This window comes from Emydura macquarii, unplaced genomic scaffold (genome assembly GCF_026122565.2).
Source record: "Emydura macquarii macquarii isolate MOO-44397 ecotype Brisbane River unplaced genomic scaffold, CSIRO-AGI_Emac_v2 contig_1483, whole genome shotgun sequence".
In the NCBI taxonomy this organism is placed as follows: domain Eukaryota; kingdom Metazoa; phylum Chordata; order Testudines; family Chelidae; genus Emydura; species Emydura macquarii.
The window spans coordinates 9,542,882-9,563,455 of NW_027131620.1; the positions used below are offsets into that span (position 1 = coordinate 9,542,882).

General features: G+C 39.9%; 1 protein-coding gene across 2 annotated transcripts; it reads right to left on the reverse strand.

The window, feature by feature from the left end:
* Nucleotides 1–228: 228 nt before the first annotated feature.
* STX16 (syntaxin 16) lies at nt 229–20,226 on the reverse strand. Of its 2 annotated transcripts, XM_067554167.1 has the most exons (9): nt 19,645–20,226; nt 17,072–17,083; nt 12,982–13,089; nt 12,121–12,261; nt 11,192–11,354; nt 9,490–9,581; nt 7,855–7,998; nt 5,299–5,379; nt 229–3,347 (listed from the first exon to the last, which is right to left on the reverse strand). In XM_067554167.1, the coding sequence occupies exons 1-9, from the start codon at nt 19,777–19,779 to the stop codon at nt 3,243–3,245; spliced, it is 981 nt and encodes a 326-aa protein (XP_067410268.1). In that variant the 5' UTR covers nt 19,780–20,226; the 3' UTR covers nt 229–3,242. The 2 variants fall into 2 exon arrangements, with proteins under 2 accessions (XP_067410268.1, XP_067410269.1); XM_067554168.1 differs by lacking the exon at nt 17,072–17,083 and having other exon boundaries at nt 19,699–20,226.
* Between the last annotated feature and the right edge of the window lie 348 nt (nt 20,227–20,574).

Sequence of the window (20,574 nt, forward strand, 5' to 3'; positions counted from 1 at the left end):
TTTTCCAATTTTGGCTATGTACAGTAAAGTGTTCATGCTACGTGAGCTTTAAGATTAGTTAAAAAGAGCACTAATTTTCCAGGAACTTCTAAGTTGTTGCTGCTTCCATTTAAATGTAATTTGACAGACTACAAACACAAAATTTTATGTTTCTTAAATAAAAATATGTAAGTGCTTAACTATTTATTATTATAAATATGTAAGAAAAATGAGTAATAATTGACCAACTAATTTGGAAGTGTTGTTGTTTTATTATGTCTTTAAATTCATCAGCTAGGATAAAATATCAAAAGCATTGGTCAAGACAGAAATAAATAACATCTTAGACTGAAGGTTGCAAATACAGTATATTAAATTAAAGCAATGTTTACTGCTTCGCACCATATGATGTAGATAGCAGTAACACAATTAGGAGACAGTAGTTTTAGTCACAATCATCAAAAAGGTCTATGCCAACACTTGGGAGCTACACACCAGCTACAAGACTAAAGAATTTTATTCTTCTTTTTACAAATTGTGTGTGCATTTAGTGCTGGTGAAAGATCTAGATTGGCTGTTTCTGGAAGCCAAACTCCTCTTTATCCAGAAAACAAATAGTGGGAGTAGAAGCAGTGCACAGATTCCCACATTGTCCCACATTTCAAAGCCAGAGAGTAGTCCAATCAGTTAAGATTTGCAAGGTGGTAGTTAATGCTAGTTTGTGAATCTGGCCTGAAACTATCATCTTATTCCACATAGGCCATGAATTATCCATCAGGTAGAAGTAACTAAAGGTTGTTACCAACTTGGAGCAGATTTCAACCAGTAACCTACCAGTGAATGACTCCACATATTTCATCACCAATGCAATGAATCATCCAGCCACCCAACAAATTATTCAGATTAAATTGTGTAAGAGGATATTTTGTCCTACTCCCCAGATCAAACAAGCATTTTCCAAGCATGTGCTCAGCCCAAGAAATGAGGTATTCTGAAGGTATATATAATCAGCAAGTACTCCGTTTTTCTACAGTTATCCTGAAAATGTCTGTAGTGTGGAACCTATTTGTTCAGGATTCTATCCCATTTCACAAGTTACTTTGTATTTGTAGGATTCTGCCCTCAGAAAGCCAGTCATAACAATTAAATGAGCCCCTCCCCATTATTCTCCTATCTTCTGCCTGATTCATAAAGGACAATAAATGCTTCTCCCAACTCAGGGAGACTATTAATAAAACGTGAAAATTAATCCAGTTCCAAGAAAAGTTCCCTGGCACATTCATGTGGCAAAACTTAAGCACACGCTAGGGAGCTCTCTCTTTAGCCTGCAAAATCTTCTCCATTTTCCATGTTGAATAGAGAAAACACCCATTATTGTGACTAATCATTATGAAGGACCTCCATGTGTCTCTTCTGCCCTACAGCTACCAGCTGCAATTCTTCAGGGGTGGGGGGTTGGTGGGAGGGGCAGGAGAGAATATCCTCTTCATTAGTGGACCTCTTTCCATCAGAGTCAATCTGTCCAGTTTGATTGCCATACATGACAATTACAGACTGGGAACTGACATTGAAGAAGTACTCCAGTGAGTAAACAGACACCCTAAACTTCCTAATGACTACAGATCATCAGACAAAGGCAGATCAACAAACTATCTAGCTAGAAATACTTTTTAAAGGGCCATATTTTAATATTACGTTTTAGTATGCCAAGGAAGACCCATGTATACTATCTTCTCCTCATTACTCAGGACAGTAGGGGTTGGTGGATGGCATAAATGGCCCATTACAGAAAGAAAGCTGGCAAGAGTCTGTGCACTGATCTGGATAGAGGATCCCAATCCCACACGTACAGCTTCAGTGGCTTTGGGCACAAGACTGCAAGCTTATGCAGACCACTGCACAAATCAGAATAGAAAGTGCCATTAGTACAAGCTATATAACTCCTTAGAGAAACCAGATGTTCAATACAGAATAGCCATATTAAAAACATTATGATAATGCCCCTCAAACTGTGCAACGCTTTAGGATCATATTAAACCATTAATATCCCACTGCTCAACATTTCTCCTCTCTCTCCCATGACCTACCGCAAACTGTATTGCTGCAGAATCACAGAAAGCCAGAAATCCTGTATCAAAGGTCTGATGCTTACCCATATTAGTACATCATTTGAGTCATTGCCAACATTACACCTTAAACTTGTCCGCTTATAAAGTCTGGCAGGAGGCAATGACTGCAATACATATTGTACAAATACTGAAATACTTATTTAGGTTGAGTGTATGGATAGATGTACTATAAATGTTTGGGGCTACTTGTATGTGAAGTATAAAACAGCCTTTCATCCACTGCTGCGGGACACCTGATGGAGGGATATAGATGAAGGATATGGGGAGATAAAAGGAGAATTTCCTTTCTATTGCAGGTTTAGCTCAAACCATTAACATTATTTTAATGTAGCTGGCTGTACTTAATATATAACCAAGAAATTTGCAATCTCGTGCATGATCTTTTTGATGAGGAAAAAAATATCCTATGATATTTTAGGAAAGGAAGTTATTTTAATTAACTAAATGTGTTAAATTATACCAGTGATTCAGTCTTGTTATGTACACTATTAAGTACTACCTTGATCATTATTAATGTTGAAAAATCTAAATTAAGATCACAGGGGTAGAATTATGTTGTATTTTAAGAGGTTTTGTTTTTAATAGTCTATCCAAATATATTTTTTTTAAAGTTTGGAGAAAAGTAGGTGAAATCAAACAGTTAGAATTTTGTGCATCTTCTTTTAAGGCATTTAACCTCCAAATCATAGTCCCACAAAAACCTTTATAGTTTACAAAATCTAAGAAAATTGCAACATAAGACTACAAAGAACAGCTCACTTTTTTTTTTTTTTTTTTTGCACACAGTGAAATACTAATTATTGTACTTTTCCTGTAAACATCTACTCTTATTTCCCATAATTTTTTTAAATACTGCACAGTATTCCAAATATGTCTGGATAACGAACCGGATGACCAATTTGGTAGCATTATCAAGTGTCCTGATATTTTCTATACAAGTTCCACAAATACCTCTTGTATCACCAAAATACCACCATGTATTATGAAAAGAGTTCTTCTGAAACATTGCACAGACTTTGTACCACGAGGGCTTATACATTCAAAGACAACTTTCAGGAGTGCAGGTCCATTCATTCACATTAGGGAAAAAAAAATCACATACACACAAAAATAAGGAAATCATAGAACTGTTACCTAGTGTGACTTTACAGCAACAAGAACAACGATTAGGACAATTACTATTACAAACAAAATTAAAATGACAAGCATCTTCCGATTCTTCTTCTGATATTGCTCAGCCTATAGAACAAAAGAGAGGTAGTTAGTACTTCGAAGCAGACCCTGGTGTGAGCCATGTTTAATATCTAGTTTTACTGTTGTAACTTGACATTTCACAATCACTGCAAGGTGGTCACTTTGTGTACCTTTACACCGCAGTTAAACACTTGCGGCTGGCCTGTGTCAGCTGAATTGGGCTTGGGCGGCGGAGTTGTAAAACTGTGATGTAGGTGTTTGGTCTTGAAGCCCAGGCTCTTGGGACCCACCCTGCTTGCGGGCTTCAGCCCAAGCCCAAATGTCTACACTGTATGTTCACAGCTTCGCAACCTGAGCCCCACGAAACTGACTCAGCTGACACGGGCCAGCCATGGGTGTTTGATTGCAGTGTAGACAGAGTCTTATAACTCAGTAACTCGTGTCAGCATTGTACATAGACTTCTTTAACTTGGTATAGATGTACTGAAGACAAGTATATGTTGAAACCCCATTTACCTACATTAGGTTAATTCAGACAAGAGGGAAACTTCATGTCACAGAATTTGACCTCTTGTCAATTAAACTAAGATTGGTTGTGCTTATCTTTAGTTCTTGGAAAAGCTCTATACTTCATAGGGTACTGTGCAAAATATTACTTTACATAAAATAGAGGTAGCACACCTGAAAATATAAATGATAACTACGATCAGAATTTTAGGTTTCCAGAGTAAATTAATGCAATTCAATCGGTATAAAGAGTTTGAAATAGCTATGCACATTAAAGCAGAAAAGAAAATTGACAACAGATATCTCTTTTCTCTTTAAATAAAGTATCAATAGTATTTAAAATAGCAGGATCTCTCTATGTTTTATAGTATCATGTTGATTTGCATGTATATCTCCTGTGACTGATTAGAATTCTATCTAGTGCTTAGCTACAGTCCACATCTATAGAAACCAGTCAGTATAAAATGCATATTGCGCCAAGGATTCAAGCATTAATCAGCATGCACCAAGGGATTTGCGGAAGGATCACTAACTAGGACTCCCTATATCTTTCCATTGTGATAATTAATTTATTTCAAGCCCATTTTATGTAAACTGCAGGTCGTTACTTTAATAATCACAGCCAGGAGATCAATGCCCTTTTTTCAGTGGTCACCAATTTATCTTTATATACAAACAGAAAAAAGAAACTAGATAGCAATGTATTATGCTCTTCTCCAATGGCACTTTTCTGCTGACAATGTATCAGAAATCTGCAATGATATGTGAAAATTGAATTTGCAGTAAGTAGGTTTCCAAGTTTCCAAAACATAATGGTCCACTGAGATTCTGAGGTTAAGCATAAATCTCTCATTCCACTTTGTTTCCAGCCATGAAAGGATTCAACTGAACTGACAGAACAATTTTTTTTTTTTAAACAAAGGAAAAAAAAGCCTTTTTGTATCATTTTGCTGGAGTCCAAGCTTTTCAGTTACATCAAAGCTAAGATGTTCAGAGCAGAAGCATAAGGTTGAACTTAAATCCTAGCAGATGCCATAGAAAAAAGGAAAACATCTACTGTTAGCCTCACAAAAAGCAATGCCTGTTTATTAAACCTAGGACTCAAGGGACAACATTTTCAAACTTGGGCAAGTAAAGTGAGGGACTGAAGTCCATGATGAAAGACCTAAATAACTAGCCTGATTTTCTGTGGAAGCTGCACGTGGCTCAGCAACTGGAAGTCTGGCCACCTATATTTAGGTGCTTAACTATGGACTGGGTTCCTAATGCCAGGAATCAAGTTCGAAAATGTTACCCAGTAAAACTCCTGCTAGGGTGAGACCACAGATTTCATTTGTTGTTGCATCCACAATTGCCACAGGGCAATTGTACATGACAGAAGAGGCACGGGTTATTTTTTTTTTTATTTGGCCATGGTGTTTGATAGATCTTCTTAAAAATTTTAAAGAATATAACAAAGTATACAGCATCTTAAAGGTCCTCTGTTTACCTTATGTAATTGTTTCAATCCCTCTTCAGTTTTTACGCACGACTGTTCAACATTGTAGTCAATTCTGTCCAGAACTGTACCCTGAATAACAAAATTACAATGAGAATGAAGCTGAAACTAAATAAATACTACAGAACAATCAGTTACAATTAATAGTAAGGTGAAAAACAGGGTTCAAAGAAGACAACTGATGAACTATGCAGGCTATGCACTTCTTCAAAAGAAAGAACTGGTCAAGAAAAAAATCTCTTTAAATGAGCTCCTAGCTTGGTTGCCTAAATAATAGGACTGTTACACACTTCAAATTGTGCATGCTTTAGCAGTGATCATTTCAGTTTTTAAAGTATAAATGCAGATCCAGTCACTTGTGATGACCAAGAATTTCTTGCAACCTTAACATTTTCTCATCATCCTGGGAAACAATGTTGTACTTTGGCTGGTTTTCCCAATTCCCAAATTCCTTGTACCATGGAAATGAACAGAAACAACAGGCATCTAAACTCTTTGGGTATGTCTATACAGCAACTGGGAGGACACTTCCCAACATGGATACACAGACACGCACTAGCTCTGCTTCAGCCAGTGTGCTAAAATTAGCAGTGTGGCTGCAGTGGCCCAGGCAGTGGGTCAAGTTAGCTGCTTGAGTACATGCCCCGGAGGATGGGCAGGATTGTACGCGGGTGACTAGCCCAAGCCACTACGTAATTTCCTCTCGTAACAGTTTGTGAATCATTTCCTAGGTTTAAAAATAAAAAACTCAAAACCAAATGCAATCATCTGACATCACATTGACGCACACAGGGCTAAGATGCAGGGTTGGAATCTTTAGGCTACATCTCCAGTATGAGCTAGGGTGTCTTTTCCCCGGCTCGTGTACTCCTCCTTGGGCTAACTTTTATCAAGCTAGCATGGACGTAAATAGCAGTGCAGCTGCAATAAGAAGGGAAGCGGTATTGGAGGCATGGCTGAACCATGCGGAGTACAAACCTGCCTGAAACTGATGGGTACATACATGGCATGGTTCAGCCACGCCTCCACTGCCACTATCTGTGCTACTGTGGTTACACTGCTATTTATACTAGTAGCATGAGCACGTGTACGCAAGCAGGGGAAAAAAATCACACCTCTAGGTCATAGTGTAGCTATAGCCTTAGATCTGTGCCCAGATCTCTGCCATTTAAGCTAATACGTTGTTGTCCTCTACATGGACTAGCACTAATGGATGATGAGACCCTTTGATTTCAGCAAATATCTGTGAAACCTGCCAACAGAGGAATGGCAACACTCAGGAATCTTGGGTTCTATATGCCAGGCTTTCGAGAAGAGTCTTCTCTAGTGGGCACAGATTCTTCTATCCATTTCCCCGCAAGTGTGACCCTTCTGCCCCGTCCCCTCTAACCTGTCCTTGTCCTATTCCCATCTCTTTCACACCCCTGGCTTTTAAGACCAGGCCCAACACCTTCGTTTCAGCCCTCTGCACTCTCCATTTCAGGCTTCACCCCAGTTATTTCCAGTTCCAAACCCCAAACCTCTTGCTCCCAGTCCCCAGTACCACCTCCTGGCTCCTCACCCAATAAGTTGCTTCCTGCCAACCCTGGCTTCCAGTCACTGGCCTCATTGGCTTCCAGTTCCAGTCTCCCTCCCCACACTCCTCGTCCAATTCCAGTGTTCTCCTGTACCAGTCTCTTTTTCCAGCTAGTCCCAGGTCTCCCCCACTCCCTGGCCCACTGATTTTATGGCCCAGTCTCCCCACAGATCCTCAGCCAATCCCAGTCTCCTCCTCCCTACTGACTCCCAGTCTCTACCTCTGCTGCTAGTCCCAGTCCCCAAACACCCCAATTCCTAGTCCCAGCTTCTCTATCCTCCCTGTCAACCTCCAGTTCCTGTCTCCTCCCCTGCCTAAGATCCTTGTTCCAGTCTACTCCCCTGCTCCTCCACAGGTCTGTCTCTTGACCACTCTGCCTTCAAATCATGCATCTTCCTCTTTTACACTGCTGGAACCATTAGATGTGTGTGTGTGTCACTGAAAGCACAGGGGTGAGTCTTCCTGCTCTTACTTCAGGTGCTCAGACATGACATGGCCTGCTGCAACCCAGAGCTGCAATTGCAGGGAAAGTCCTCCTCGGCTGCAGGTTGAAGCATGTCCAGTGCAGACAGAAACTTTGGGGAATTTAGCTGGATCAACTAGGGCAGATTTTCCTAGGGACAGACAAAGTGAAACAAAGGCCAACCCCTGCCAAATTTTCAAGTCCTTCCGCCAAAGCATGGGAGTGTTAGAGCTTTCCAAAGAAAAGGCTGCCAGAACTTTTTAACATGGACAAACACATTTTTCCCTAGCCCGCAAATGACTCATCCATTTTGGCTGAGGGGGGATGGCATGCGTGCAAACTAGCTTGAGGCAGACACCAAGCATGGAATATCACAGCCCAAATGGTTGAAATTTGGCCATTATAAGAAACTGAAAACAGGGTCTTGCAGTGAGTAGTGTCAGACAACCTTAACAACAGCCAGTGCTAGCAGCTCCATCTGTAGCGCTGATACCATAGGCCCACTCACCTGTTCCACTATCATTGCTCCAAGGTCCCTAAATATTTCATTGAGATCAGAGATTGATTGTACAATCTGGCGGATTTCTCGTTCCCGCTCCTCTACCATTAATGTGTTTTGTTCCGCCAATACTAACTGGTCATCTGTAAAACCCTGTAGAAATAGAAGATTTAAAAGATGAGCGAACAGTAATATCATGGAACACTGTCAGTAATAAATATAAAAGATTGTCAACCTAATACAAGGGCCTCTTTGGAGCTCCTATAGCAGCCACAAACATTGCTAAGAAAAAAATCTTAGTGTGCAACTATGCATTAAATATGTAACAGATTTAGGTCTGCCACAAAAATCATTTGGATTGCCAGCTGTATTTCTAGTAGAGATGATTTAAATCCAGCAATGCAGAATTTAAAAAGAAGAAACTTGCACACCCAAAAGAGGCTAGCAGTTAAGAAGTCAGCCAGGCATGAAAGTCTGTCTGAAAGCAAGTTTGTCCACATGAATAAAACCAAGAAAGAGGCAAAACAGACACATTAATGGTAGTAGGTATGGCCTATCAACTAAATGCTCAGTGGTACGGCGCATCTCATAAGGTCAGCTGCTGTTAAAGTGTGTACATTACTGCAATGATTGTGTTTGCAGAATCCTTTTGCATTACACAGACATGACTATTTTTATCTCCCAAGGCCATTCACAATGGAAGCACTGTGCTCATTTTCAGGCTGTCTTGTTAGAGGTCAAGTGGAACACTACTTTTATTATGCTAGCTAAAATACAGCCCACCACCTTTTCTACATGAGTTTGCCACTTAACTCTTCAGCAATGGAGGTTATGGTGTGCTGCAGTGCCAACAAACAGATGCAGATTGAGAAACCCTGACGTAGCAAGGGTATATGCACTTCCCTGAAACACTGATGTGGGCACTTGTAAGGAACATATCTGGCGTGTGTGGTAACCCTGAAGATGTGTGTTGTGTAATTTACCAAGTAGGTGAGGTAGAAGTGAAGTATTAAATTGGACACATTCTTCATAACTATGCTCCATAGGTCTGTGCAGAAAACTTCAACTTCTCTGTTGAGAGGAAACAGGGCCCCAGGGATCACTCCACTTCGCACATTGCCACCATCCATTTGAAGCTACCATCCTACTAGCTGTTGACAATTCTCTTCCAAACCCCTGCATGTGATCTGGGAACATGGAGTGAGGGGTGACAGTGCTGCCTCTACAGAGCTCCTAGTCCCTCGCACGGGAATGAGAGTTTGGAAGTGGAACTCATGTCTCCCACACTGCAGTATCAAAGCTAAGCCCAACTTCCTAACATGAAAATCTGTGCTTTTCCTTTTCACCAAAGAATTATGGCATGGTACGTATTACTGAACACGTCTTAGTGATGACTTGTCCGAGCAGCAAAATACTTCTTTTAAAATTAAAGTCTTTAAAAAAAGCCCACTCATTTGCAACAGTGCTATTAGGAAAATATTAAAACAGCTTGCAAGATGGAACTTCTATGCATACATCAGGCACAATCTGATTTTTGATTCATTCTCATGATTGTCATATTTAAGACCACAGTAAAAAAAAAAACAAAACCAAAAAACCCCCACTCTCCAATAAACTTCATGTAACAGCCTCCTAACAGCCTACCCGATCATAAAGAGTATTGTCCTCTCCATCATCCATAAGCGGGACTGATGTATCAAAGAAATGCTTGGATCTTTCTTCTCGATTCTTCATGCCTGTAAAAAGAGAAAAGCTGAGGTTGAGTATAATACTTAGATACACAAAGCAGAAAGTCACTCAGATTCACTATTAGCATTTTGAAATAAAACACTCTGAATGTTAACGTAACGTAATATTTTTCCAGCAGCTTATGGAGGACACAAGAGATGTGCAGGAGAGGGAAAGTTATTTATGCAGAGCAATATCACATAAGCAGCCACATTTTCCTAAGTGGCGTGAACTAAATTTTAATCAGCACATACAGATTGCTATTCACAAAGCGTGACCAACTTTGACTATACAAGATTCTGGTTAGATCAACAACTCTTAGTCATTACTCCATGAACTTCAAGTAAATGAGTATTCTCTAACATTCAGCATATAAAATTTAAAGTAATTTAAAGGAGCTTTTTTTTTCTGTTGCCCCATCTTTAAAAAATGTATTTTTTTTATTTTTGCAGTAAAGCACATTATTAGGAGTGAGCAAAGCTAGAGGTGATGAGTAAACACAGATACTAAGGTGATGGGGGCCCTAAAATACATAGGTAGATACATGCCCCCATGTTCCTTACAGGCCAGCAGTTTTCATTATGTCACCTGTGAGTTATTTTCTAACAAAGAAATCCTCTCAGGTGCATATATCCTCTTAGTCATGATCCCAAACCTTACCTGTGGCAACTTTAGTGCTGGGCTACAGGATGAAGAGATATTAGGCCAATATTAAGTAGACGAGATAAAAAAATAAGTTGGTATACCTGCCTAGTTATGGAATTTTGGATACTGAACATAGTATATGTGGTATATTGCACATACCATTTTGCATCTGTGTTTTCTCTCCTCTATTGCTGTTGGATGTCACCATTTAGTAGCAATCTCCAATTGTTAACTGAAGCTCACACTGCTCTAATCTCTTTATGTCATTTATCAATTCGTTTTTCAACTCTTATTTTTTTGCTAATCCCTTCAATTTTGGTGTCGGCCATAAATATAATCACTGTTTTTTTACACCAAAGAAACAACTGAATTTAAACCAAAGAGGTATGAAGCAGCCATGTAGCCTTTTACTTTTTGACTTTAGTTTGTCAAAACACACCTTTGGAAATCCTAGGGGTCCTGAATTAGGGTACAACTAGCAGCAGGCATCACTGATTAAAGACTAACAGCTGCTTCACCAATGTAACAGAATTAGTTCTGCAGACAACTTGCAAGCAATTTGCAGACCACATGAGTTCCACAAAATATAATTTGAGAAAGAATTAAGTATCCAAACTGATTGCAGAATAAGTTAGTCTGTACATAAGACTTTACTCTTATTTCTACCTCACATTTGTATTTGTACCAAGGCCATGCTAAGTACATTTATTTATTTTATAAAAAAGAACAAAAGAGGCATAGTGAAGCGGTCTGAGCACAGGACTTAGAGCCAGGAACTCCTGAATTCTACTACTAGCTCTTTGGGATGTTGGACAAGTCACTTAACCTCTCTGTACTTTTGTTTCCCCAACTCAGAAAATGGGGATACCACGTTCATAGGACAAAGGGAATAGGGTGAGGGTGAGGGTGAGTGTTTGTTCAAAACTTGGTAGACAGAAGGCACTTCGTACTATATATCTTTGCAGATGCTTACGTTTGAGATAGTCAGACTGTGCATGCCTAAAGTTGGTGGATAGCTCCTGAAGGGACTGTGCTAAGGAAGACACTACATTTCTGAGAACACGTTCTTCTTGTTCTGTACAATTACGTGACCTGCTCTGCAAGGCCTGGACTGCTCTCTGACACCTGTGAAATAGCTGAAAAAATAATTCCCATTAGTCAAAGACATTTTAATTATCATACTGCTGAATGAAGGACTGTAATACTTTCATATAAGGATTTTTAGAGAAAAGTAACGTACACTGATGTCCAGGCTGGCATTTAAAGCGGTATAAAAACACACACACACACACAGACGAAGGCTAATATCCAAACAAACTTGCAGCTAAATGTAAATAAAAGTTTTCCATAAACTAGATTTTGTAATTGGTTAAAGGGTTTGTGAATAAAAAAGAATTCAAGAGAGCATGTTCTGCCCAAGAACAATATTTATTCCATTAGGAAGCAGTTACTTCTGTTCAGAATGGAGGTTATATTTTAGTAATACCATTTTATAACTTTTACAAACATGAATTACTTGAGCCTCACAATCCTACTGCAAGGGAGGTGGTTAACATCTCTATTACAGATAGGTAAACTGAGGCACACAGCGATTAAGTGACTTGTAATCATAGATTCAGTCAGAGTGTAAGACCAGAAGAGACCACCAGATCATCCAGTCTGACCTCCTGTATATCAGAAGCCATCAACACCACCCAGGATCTCAGTGACATATTGGCAGAACTAGACACAGAACCCAAGAGTTCTGGCTCAATCACCTGTTCTAATCATAAGATTGCACTGATTATCAAATGTAAACTTTATCTCAAACAAGTCAGTGCCATACCAGGATAGAACTAAGTAAAACTGTGGCTTTGGAACCGAACATAATTAACATCTTCTCTAAAAACATTTTATCTGCACCTGTGTGATCTCTTGGGTAGTAATTTCTATTGCATGCTCTTCTTCGCTGCTATCATCCAAAGTAGGTCTGTTTAAATATTTGTCATGAAGACTGGCTAATTCTTTCATCTTCAATTTAATCCTGCTGATATCGTCCTGAATCTAAAAGAAATGGAGAAAGGACAGTGACTAATGCCAGAGAGGAAAAGGTTCTGACAAATATCAATTAGACTTAATTTATATAAAGACATAATTAACGGAAGTGTGTACTATACAAAATCAGGCCAAATATTTTAAGCCAAAATGTACAAACAAAGATGGCCCCTGTGTGGTCTGTGACCTTGTTGCTCTTTTGACATTTTAATACATTTAATACATTTAATACATTCAAAGAATCACTCAATTATATAAAAACTAATAGCTGCCTCTTCACCCTGATCACATGGTGTTGTAATACAAACCAAGCGTAATGGTAAAAATTAAAGGGCATATTTTCAAACTGGCTTCTAACAATACAACTCTAAGGTTTTAAGCCATCTGCTTGCAAGCAGTATATTGTGCTTGTAAAGGCTGAATGCTCATCTTTGTGCACGTGATTGTTTCTGTATACACAAAAGGATGGGATTGCAAATTTTGTGAGCACATTTTTAAGAGGTCTTTTTGAAATCTGTACTAGTAGGATCAGCCTCATTTTTTAGGCTGTGTTTCTTGCATTATGTATGTAAAAGCGCATTAGAATTTACAAAAAGACCTCACTTCAAATAACTCCTTTGTAAATTACTATTACAAAAAACCTTAATGCATTAGTGTTGTCACTGCTATTTTCCCAATAAAATCCTTAAACGAGAAACTACACCCAACATTAACATGTAAGTAACTTACTTCTCCCACTCCATCAACCCACTTGGGAGGAAGTCGCTTTGTTACACCAATTGCTGCTTCGGGATCTAAACTGATCCCTGATACTAGTGCCATGCGATCATCAGCAAGCTACAGAGGGTAAAAGCAACATATTTAAAGACAGAAAACTACATATATTCAGAGTATATACATCCATGTCAGGTATTTGTAACCACTGTAACTGCATCCTCCCTTAAAAAAGCCAGCTTAACAATGGTTTAGGAGAGTAATTAATGCACTCCATGTACGGTTTACTCATTTATGATGGATGCTCCTTATTTTCTGTCTTGTTTCTCACACACTAATTAGCAATGTCCTTGTGTCTAGTCCTCCTGGACCCAGGAGATAGAATCCACTCCGCAATTAGCAAGCAGCCACACATTTTCCTCTGTGTTCCAAAGTAGGGGCTCAGGTAGCCCTTGAGCTGGAGTAAGGGATGTAGCCTGACTCCATGTGAGGTCTTGCTGCCACTGGATCCTCATATTAGCAATATTACTCCACAGATCAAGGCCAGATAAGTACCTAGACCAATATATTTAATAACTGATCATGTATAATGTCTTCTAGAATTGATCTGAATAAACATTAGAGGATCCAAATCATGATAACCAGCAAGTTGAGGCAGTGCACGGGGCAGGGGTGGAGTGTGCGATAGAGAGGATTCCACCCTCCGAGGGCACAGGGGATGGGAATACCTCTCCAGGAAACCCTACAGATTTCCAAGAGGTGGAGAGTAGGGCAGAGCCCAGATGTATCTTCCCCCTGGTACAAAGCACTGGTGAATGTGGCAAGGTGAGGGAAGAAATCCACTTTTGCTTCCACAGCATAAGAACCCAAGTATGTTCTTCCACTATATGTTCTCAAGCAAGGAAAGGCAACATCTGCAGGCAGGCTACCCACTCTGGGAGTCCCAAAAGACTCTCACTGGCACCTTCTGAGTCAGTGACATCAAGACATCTACTCCATACTTGAATGACAAATCTTCTGTGGGGAGGAACTTTTGGTGGCCTCCCAGCCTCATGTGAGGAGGGGACCCCATCATCTGAGGGCAATGGAAGAATAGTTTGTATTTTAAAAAAACCAAACTAATAATGGTAGGTAGAGGAGCTGTCTGGAAAAGATAGGAGAGAACGCAAAAATAAATACAATTGTATACAACTAGGCAGTATGGCCAGAGTCACCTCATTTGGGGTAGGAGGAGAATCTGAGGGGCTATATTTTAGGAGCCCTCTTTAAAATAAGAAAACTAGTATAAATGGTCTGTATCTGTGCAATAATAAGCCTATGTAAATACACGTTACCCCTATCCTCCCTGCCCCACAGCCTTCTATTGCATGTTGCACTCATTTGGTGCACCTTGTCCACTTAGGACCCAATCATGCAGAGATCTGCAACAGCAAATACCTGAATCCATGCAGGGCCCCACTGATTTCAACAAGGGTCTGCCTGCATGGAGCTCACTGTAGCGTCAGGGGCTTGGATTGTACGTATCCTTGTATTTGTACAGTGCCTAGCACAACTGGGCCTTGATCCTAACTGAAGCCTCTGGGAGCAACCATAAAATAAATAAGTAAATAAGAGTAGCAACCCTGGCAAGACAAAGCTGCCAACATAAATGCTTTTAGAAGAAAACAACCCCAGAATCACCTCGTTTGTACCGGTAATTCCATTAACTCTCATAGTGAAACTAAGCATTTAAAAAGTGGCCCACTAGCATCATAGTATATTATCTAGAACAGCACAAATACAAAGAGGAAAAACATCCTCTGTATATCACAATTCATAGGAGTCACATAATTTGAATGATACAAGGAGATGGGTGTCATGATATAGAGTTTAATATTACTGGGAATGGAAATACACTGATGTATTTATATAAGTGTTGTAACAGCTTTAGAATGAGGGTGCAGTACATTTGGAGGTGAGTTAGTATACTTGAAAATGGAGCATATATTTCCATTAAAGTCAAGCATGATTGCAACCAGATTTGAAAAGTTGAAACGCTTAAGGGAAAGAGAGAGATAACTAATCACAACGCTTAACTGCAGAGTTGCAAATGATTACAGTATGTGTGCAGGAGCCTTATTTTTCAAATCTTATTAGGTGTAAGTCAAATAAATTTCACTTCATCCTCGAAAGGCATCTAATAAAGTCTTGAATCCAAAACAAAGAAGCAAACAAGAGCATAACATCTTTGCTCAGTCTGGCAAAGACTAAAGACCCAGTTTTGATCTCAGATATGCTGATGCATATATACTGAAGCATATCTGTTATATGATTTGACATAATTAATGGTGAAATACACTTGTTTATCCTCAATCAGACTTGTGCACCTAAGGTGTGGGGTGGGTGGAAGAAAAATGCCCATTTATTTTCCTGCCCCAGCAATCTCTTGGTGCCCTCCCTGCCACTCCTCTTTACCCCAAAAAAGTTAGCAACCACAGAAGAATCTCAAACTGAATTAGACACACAGAACAAAGTAGTTTATCTGGATCTGTTCTTTTTGCTGAGTTAGCCGCTGTAACCTTCAATATTTGTTTGGGTTTTTTTATATGCGACTGAAATAACTTTTTAATTGTAATTAAAAAGGAAAATGAACACAGTATGTAGTTATGAAGAGTAAGGCTCTACAGCTCTGTACAAACAAGAAAACTAAGGTAAGGCCAGTAGTATAGTAAATAACAAACTACTTAATATTTCTATAGCACTTTCCTTCTGAGTATCTCAAAGTGCTTTACAAACATTAACAAAGCCTCACAAAACGTAGTATCCTAATATAACTGATGAATAAACAGATGCATTGAGAGGTTAAATGACTTGGCCACAGAAAATCTGTGGCAGAGCAAGAATGAGACTCGATCTCTTGACTCCCAGTCCTGTGCTCTAGCCACTAGACAATGCTTTCTAATTTAATTCAGTCAGCCTCCTCTCACTCCCACTAAAGTACTGCTGCAACTCTCTGCTCCTGCTACAAATGGAAACATTCAGTTTCTATACCGGACATTGTACAAATGATAGAATGGTTTTATGTGGTAATTAAATGAAGTAGAAGGTCAAAAATACTTTAAAAGGGTGGAGCATGTTAATAAAGCAGCATCAGTGGTATCTGATAATGTACTTTAAAATTTTTTAAGAAAAGAAAACGTTCTTCAGTAGCTTTTTTTTCTCAGTTCATTTTGTTTGGGTGACATGGGTTGCTGTGCGTATACACATGGGTTATATGTGATTATGAAGGCAAGATTTTTCAAAACTTCTTGTAAACAGGAGATGTCATATTGGAGAAATACCATTAATACTTCTTTGTGTAAGCAGATGGCAACAAGTACCGTATTTCCCCATGTATAAGATGCACCTTTTTTCGAAAAATTTGGGGTCTAAAAACTGGGTGCGTCTTATACAGTGGTTGTAGATTTTTTTACTTGCATTTATGATGAATAAAAGTTGAGTTCAATAACATTTTTTTTCAAATTTCGGGCCCCAAAATTAAGGTGCGTCTTACACATGGGAGCGTCTTATACATGGGGAAATACGGTATATTTTGTAGCTGTGCACACAATCAAAAGCTGGGCAAATTAATTGTTTCTGATGGATAATGCTTTTTTAATTTAAAAGCTTAAGCTTTGAAGATCTGTTGATAATAAACATGCTCCCAAAGGCTCTGTTGCTGCAATCATTACTCGGCACAGTGCTTAGTCCATTGAAACCAAACGGACTACTCACAGAAATAAGCCCTACGCCTGCTATAGTTTACAAAAGCAGGAATAATCGTTAATGGTTTCACTGTACAAAGTTTCTATACACAGTGTGTACACAGTAAATATGGATAGCTTTTATGCAAGTATATAGAAATACCGTAATGTGCCTATCCCCAATATCAAAATGTCTCAGGAAAGCTCTCCTTCAGACTAATGAAAAAGCTGCCTCATCTTTGTATTGTGGAAAAAAAAAAAAAAATCAGTGAACTCACAATGTTAAATCTGAGAAAGTAACAGTAAATAGAAATGAGGGTTCTAAATAATAATTATCTATATTGGATGCACCATGGTGGAACAAAACATGAAAAAAACAATACCTCATCCAGCTCCTGATATGATTTGTTGATTCCATCAGCCCCATCCATTTAGGGACAGCAAAAGGTAAAAACGAGAGAGAGAGAGACATAGGACAGAGACAGGGTACAGTCAGTTGAGAAAATACTGAAACTTTGTTTTTTAAAATTGACAGTTTACCAAGAACAATCCAAAGAAGCTCTTAAAACAAGAATGCTATATTTTATTAGCCATTCTCAATGTATCTACATAAGCATTTATGGTGCACAAAAGCACGTTTTTCTTTAAATTTATGTCAGTTGTTTGCCTGGTAAACAGGAACATAATTTTAGTTTTTTAAAAAAATCAAGAAAGTCAAGAAATTGATTTAAATACAATATATGATTTCAGTTACCAACTATCAGATAGAAGAAGTGCTGTGTAAAACATGTTTAATGAGAGCTGTAACAATTTACTGTAGCAAGGATCATATGTCCATAATATTCAACACTGTATGCATTTTGGGTCAATATTCTTACTAGGCAAAACTTGAAAAATGGACTCAAGAAACACATTTACTGATAAGCATCCCAGTCACCATAAGAGGAAATAGGGAAAAACAAAAAACCCCACACCCAAAAACTAAAAGATGCAAGAGCTAGTTTATGTATAACTCTCTAGTATGCTCTAATTATCAAATAATGCTCTTGTCCCTATAGTACAAAAGTGTATAAAAGACTAGCAACTACAATATATTTGCAACTTTACCAGTGTAATACTGCATTATCTTTGTACTGTATAGTCTATGAACAGGTGATCAGAAGGATCATATAAAAACTAATAAAGCAAACATTATTTTTAAAGCAAGAACAAAATGCTTCAGAAGGGAAAATGTGTCTCGCAACCTTTAAATAGCTCTTATACTCATATATTCAGCTTTAGAAATAAAAAGTAATTTAAGAATGCTGAGTATTTAAACTTTGCCTGTGTACTTAAAATTTCAGTTTCATTGATTCATTGGATGTCGGTATCAGAAGGCTGAACTTTTCTACTGCAGAATACAAATGTTAACTTTTTACAGCAATTTATAGTACTCATAAAGATCAATAGCCCTGGAATCTGTTTATTCAAAAACAAGATAAGCTGAGGTAGTGACAATTAGGTTTTGCCACCCTGCCAGTGTGCTTCAACCCTGTCCTGGTGGCACCAGGTTAGAGATGAAAAGACAATTTGCATAGATGTTATAGTGGTAGGCACTTTAGACAAATATGTGACAGAAAGCTCAGTTTATACAGACTTTGGCTTTTTTGCTGAGACAAACATGGATTTAACTAAGTAGCAATTATGGAGCAGACACCTATCCACTAGGAACTAGGTCCAACTATTAATTCATTTCTCATAGGGCAACAAGGAGAGAGTGAAGTTTTTCAATCACGGCCAACATTGGTTGCATTTGCACCAGCATCTGACAAAATAGCTTTTTTTCCCCATCAATGTTACTAAAGGCTTTGAAAATGTAAAACTGTAAACAAGTGCTAAGTATTACTAGCCCATTATCCTTTCGATGGAAACTGAATTTGATTGGTCAGTTGCTTCAATACCTGTTTTCATTATCAGTAACATTTCTAGGTAAGTATTAAAACTTTAGAATGTCTAAAACATTCCTGGTGATTTAACAACCTCTAATTACAATCTGGACACATAAAATTTAGAAAAGCCAGAAATTTTAGAGTGCCAGAATAAAGTACATTTAAAATATATTACTTCAGAATTTGGGGATTGAATAATCATAAATTTGGAATGCATCTATTGATTGAAAAACTTCTACCACAACAACAAAAAAGACCTTTCAGTTTTAGTATGCCATGTTATAAGCTTCAAATGGGCCATTTGTGCATTGCATTTTAACAAATGTATGATACCATGATACATGCCTTTTTTTCCTTTCATTAATTAAAATATTGGATACACATTATAGACAGCAGTCATTCATTTTACTTTGGAAAAGGAAAAAAAAGAGTAACAGCAACTTGTCTCAAACTAAAAAAAAGTTCAAACAATGATAATATTCTGTATTATAGTTTTTAACAGTGTCCACAACAAAGAGAGAGGAAGAGATCAGAATGAAAAGATAGCTTTGTTCCTTTTCTCTGGGACGGGAGGTGGGATTGGGAGGAAAAAGGAGATACAACAACTTAATGTCTAATAATAATGTGAAAATATTTAAATAATAATAAAGTTTATTATTTATGGCACAAACAGCAAACTGAGACAAGATGAGTATGAAAGGACAGATCTATTCATTTTACACGGGGTAGAGGACAGCGGGAGGGAGAAGGGATGTTAGGAGTGTGAGATAAATGGGGGAGAAAGAAGTGTAAGGGGGAAAGAGGCAGTAAGAGGAAAGGAGATGGGGAGGAAGAAAAATATATGGTGAAGAGAAGAAAGGGGAGCTGGGGAAGTTTAGGGGGAAAGGTGAGGCGATGGAGTGTAGGGGAGAGGAGATGGGTGGAGGAAGGAGTAGGGGGGACAAGAACACTTGCTGTCTGACAGTCCTAAGCAGATGGCATAAGAGCAGCGAGTGTGGGATACAGTAGGATGAAGGGAGGAGACTCACCGCAGCAGCCATGCTACGTGAATTCAGAGGGCTGGAGGAGCTGTAACTACTCACTTGCTCGGCCAGCAGCTGCCGGTTTTGGATCGCGTTGTTCCGCAACAACAAGAACGCGTCTGTTAAACGCCGGGTGGCCATGGCTCTACCCCCGAGGGACCCCCTGCACTCCCCGCAGAGCTGTCACCGGACCCCTCGGCACCCCCAGGGGTCCCAGCCCCGAGCCTTCAAGGGCCCCTCCTGTGCCGCCAGGGATCCCCGGATGCCTCGACTCTCCTTTGGCCTGCACGGGACACCCCTGGGCCCCCAGTGCCTTCTCTACCTAAGGCCTGCCAGGTCAGGCCCGTGCCCTGAGCCCCCGCCCCAGGGAGCCCCTGAGCCTCCCCCGCTACCCCCAGGGGCCTGGCCCTCCTAGGCCTGGGGCTCCCGTCCTAGCTCAGCCCGAACACCCCGGGGCGGATACAGCGCGAGTCCCCCGCGGCTCCTGTCCGCTGCTCACAGGGACCAGGGAGAGGGAACGAGCCCCGTCTCTCGGAGGCAGCCCCCGGCTCCATCCATCCTTCCTGCCCGCTCCCGGATCTGACTGCAGGCAGCCCGGCTCGGCCAGCGGCCCGGCTCACTTCCGCGTTGTGCACCGCTCTCGAGCCTTCCCCCAAGCCCGCGCACCGCGGCACCAACGTTCCGGCCCCTCTCGGGCCCGGCACGGCCTAGGCCGCCTGCCTTGAGTCCTGGCCAGAGAGCGGTGGGGTGGGGAAGGAGCCTGTCGCACGGTTTAGCCTGCGGCTGACAGCTTTGATGGATTTCTCCGGGCTGCCCCACTGTCCAGAGCAGGTCTAGGCAGCGCCAGGGGGGTTACCACCAGTGCCAAGCCTGTGGGTGATGCCAGTGTTATGAGCCACCAACACTGTATTTCAAAAATAAGGGACTGCTTTCTTG